This window comes from Aulonocara stuartgranti, assembly GCF_965226115.1.
Source record: "Aulonocara stuartgranti genome assembly, chromosome: 13".
Classification (NCBI taxonomy): Eukaryota; Metazoa; Chordata; class Actinopteri; order Cichliformes; family Cichlidae; genus Aulonocara; species Aulonocara stuartgranti.
This window is the reverse complement of record NC_138949.1, coordinates 21,642,008-21,645,486: the sequence shown is the minus strand read 5'-3', so window position 1 is coordinate 21,645,486 and position 3,479 is coordinate 21,642,008. Positions and strand designations below refer to the sequence as shown.

Sequence of the window (3,479 nt, the reverse complement as noted above, 5' to 3'; positions counted from 1 at the left end):
GGTCACCCTGTCCCAACACTGGTCCTATGGATGGCTACCAGGTGGAAAGAGAAGTGTGGGAGAGCTTGAGGCAACCATTAGGGTGAGTAATTATTATATGTGGAACTGAATGAAATGTTAAATAAGGGCAAAATATAACAGGAACGACCAAAACACTTCAAACCTGCTGTTAATGGGATCAGATGGGAACATCTTCTAAATTCTCTTTTACTCTACATAGATGATGGGCACAGGAGGGGTGGTGTCTCTTCCCGATGAGGCAAATGCCCAAATCCAAGAGAGACTTAGACCATACAATATAGTAAGTGCCTATTATGCATAATTTATCACCAATGTCTAGTTCAATTGTACAATATTAATGTACACTACACCACTGTGTGCCAGTGTGTTCCAAAGCGGCAATGACAATATACAAACTGCTCAGTGACTGTTTTTATTTTTCCCTCTTCGCATGAAAGAATATGGGTGTGACTCCTTTTAGTTTTGGGAGTGGTGATAGATGTACTGCAAATTTTTCTCTCTTGTTTGGTATCTACTGAGCCTACATATCAATTCAAATTGAAATATTTTTAGATTAAATATTTAAAGAAGCAGCTCGAATGACTGATTAAAATGTTTAATTTTAATCTCTTCAGATTAATGATGATTCCAGTCACTTTGACCGAAAAAAAAGGTTCCCTAATAATTGAAGAGCTACATCATTATCAGCAGCACATGGGAAAGATCGCCCGGCAACAAGATGGTGACTTCAGCAAATCATTTGTTACGCAGATGTTAATTATTTGTTATCGGTGGTTAAAGCCTTGTAAAACTGTAATAAACTTTAAAATCCAGATTAGCTAATTGTGTATTGCTCAGTGTGTTTTTTATAGATCTTGTTGATCTTGTTATTGGAGATTAAACGATATAAAATGCTCTTTTAAAGTCTTTAAACAGATTCAGCCGCCTTTGTAAAGCAGACACGACCGACAAGCATGACAAACTTGTGACACAACAATCTTAGCATGACAACAGCTGGTGATTAAGCCAATTTATTAGAAATCAATGACTTAATTGAATTTGTTACAGTTTTGGTAATTCCATTTTCTGCCACACCAGTCACTTGCATATGCAATATGGAAAATCTCACCAGCTGATTTTCCTGCTCACACTTGAATATTGATTAGACACCTACCTAAATATTTTCTGCTTTTAATGTCCGCAACTGCTTTCTGCTAATTTAGGATAACTGCAGTCATCCAAAACAGACCAAGAGTAGAACTTTATTTCCCCCCTCTCTGTACAGGAAATTGGTGTTCATTAAAAAAATTGGAATTTCATATCAGGAAAGGAAAAGAATCAGCAGGGGGCATATGTTTTAAAGAGAACTCATTTTCTGGCAAAGCCCCACAGACAGAGCACCATACTAATCGCCTGGTGCATAAGGGGCTAGAATTCATGAACTGTGCTGACACCGGGGAGGCCCGGCATTGTTAGAGCGTGGTTGTAATGCACACCAATGAACCCAAACCCGCTGGCACAATTGGGAAAAGGTGAACATTATAAAAGCACATAGAATTAAAGCGAAATTAAACCACATTCCATTGCACTTCCAGAACAATGCTTGTTCATTTGTGATACTTCACGTCATTGGTTTAATATTCATGGTTGTACTTTGCATAGCACAATCATTTCCTTTGATGAGGAAAGACTTAAGTATTTTTGAAAAGTGTTATATTATACTTTAGCTCCGTTGACAAAGTTACAGGGGAAACTATTATCCTGGGTATTTTCTTCTGAAAGTCACGATGAGACTTCCTTGAATTGATTTACTTGAGTTTATGCTTCGTGGCATTTTCAGTAATTTTGCAACATCTTCATAAAAGATAATCGTGCTTTTATAACACATCCTAAAATACAGTTTTTATTCAATTTGGTACACTTTTGTGGGGATAATTAATGTTCACAGATAAAACATAAAATCCCATAAATTCCCTTTAAATAATCCCAAAGCATTTGCAGTGAAAGCCAACTTTCTCCCTCCCAGTGTCCTCATCAAGGACCTGCCTAATTGCACGTATATCAGGACAACAAAACCTGCTGGTATCTATGTTTCCAAATTTGATTTAACCTCACTTTCTCCTTCCCAGACCCCCTGGTGGATATTCACTTTGTTTACCTCAAATTAAACTTCATATTGTTTACAGCCTCCTGGTCCCTGAACATTTTATAGCATTTTAGAATTATTTCTTTATTTATTTTTTGTAATGATTGTAGAGTTGGGATTCATTTGAATGTTTCCCTCATCTGCATGAAAATTATATAATTAACTTTTGATTAACCAGCTCAGTTGAGTTGGTTCCCCCATGCACACTGGTGAATAGTACCCACCGCATTTTAATGACTGTTTTCCAATTGAGTGGCGACCTTTTCATCAAAGAGCCACAACTGGGGCTAAACAACGGATAGAAAATAATCACGGTGAAGACAATAGTAGAGGCCGACAGGCTAGGATGTCATCCTTAAATATAACAACAAAGATAAAAGCAGCTTTACCGCATGTAGAGGCTGCGGTGAGAGAAGCCAAGTGCTTATGCTGCTGGATGCCCCATTGTTAAAGCAGTGGAGGTCACGTCCATTGGCATAGAGAGGGAAAGCACAGGAAGCTGAGAATGGCCCATTGTTACATGTCCTTGCTCTGAGGGAATTCCATTATGAAGGGCAATACATTTTTGATACTTTGATTTTTGTGCCATTCATTTGTTTGAAAAACAGAACATATTTGGATAATGGCTTCAGGAAAAAGGGGGTCTCAGAGCATCTCCATCCAAGGCTACGGCGCAGCATTAACACACCTGCCAATCAAGCACATCCGAGCAGATGTGCATCCTTGCGCTGCCTACCATCAAATAAGCATTCTATCATATGCATAATATAGTTTTCATTTCATCACTATTATGCCCCTTGCACCGTGTGTGTTTCTGATGGGTCATAGGAAACTTTTATTGAAGCGGAGTGTATAATAAAGTCATTTTCCAGGTGCTTGTTGTGGCTCTTATTATGAACAGAATGATAATTTCCCCTGGAGGAATCTGGCACTGCATATCAATTGAAGTTTAGTGTGGGTCTTACTATGTTCCCGCAGGCTATAGTAGAAGGCAAAGTCATCTTCAGAGAGAGTCTAAATGTCAGGGAGGTCTTCAAACACTTTTTTCCCAGAGCCTCACTGAAAAGGGTCTTTGGAACGGCTGTGTCTTGGAATTGATATGGTAGACGTCAGGTAAAGAGAGTGGCTGAAGGCTTAATGTAAAACAGGTGAAATTTAATTGGAGAAAATGTATTTTAAAGACTAAGGAAAGGTTAATAGAAGAAATGAAAATATTAATGCTTTTCTGGAGCCGTGTTCTGAGGTAAAGCATTTGTTCAGACAGCTGCTCAGGGACTTTTTTTTGCTATGTCGCCTCTTCTCCACATGGTGACACTCTTGAGCTGTGTGTTTT

At 38.5% G+C, this 3,479-nt stretch overlaps 1 protein-coding gene across 1 annotated transcript in view; it reads left to right on the top strand.

The window, feature by feature from the left end:
• Positions 1 to 689, top strand: part of gnrh3 (gonadotropin-releasing hormone 3) — a gene marked incomplete at its 3' end in the record, with an annotated part of 760 nt that extends 71 nt beyond the window's left edge. Inside the window, exons 1-3 of the mRNA XM_082557974.1 lie at positions 1 to 82; positions 221 to 301; positions 636 to 689. The exon at positions 1 to 82 is cut by the window's left edge and continues 71 nt beyond it. Coding sequence (XP_082414100.1) covers positions 1 to 82; positions 221 to 301; positions 636 to 689 — 217 coding nt within the window. The remainder of the gene's footprint in view (positions 83 to 220; positions 302 to 635) is intronic.
• Between the last annotated feature and the right edge of the window lie 2,790 nt (positions 690 to 3,479).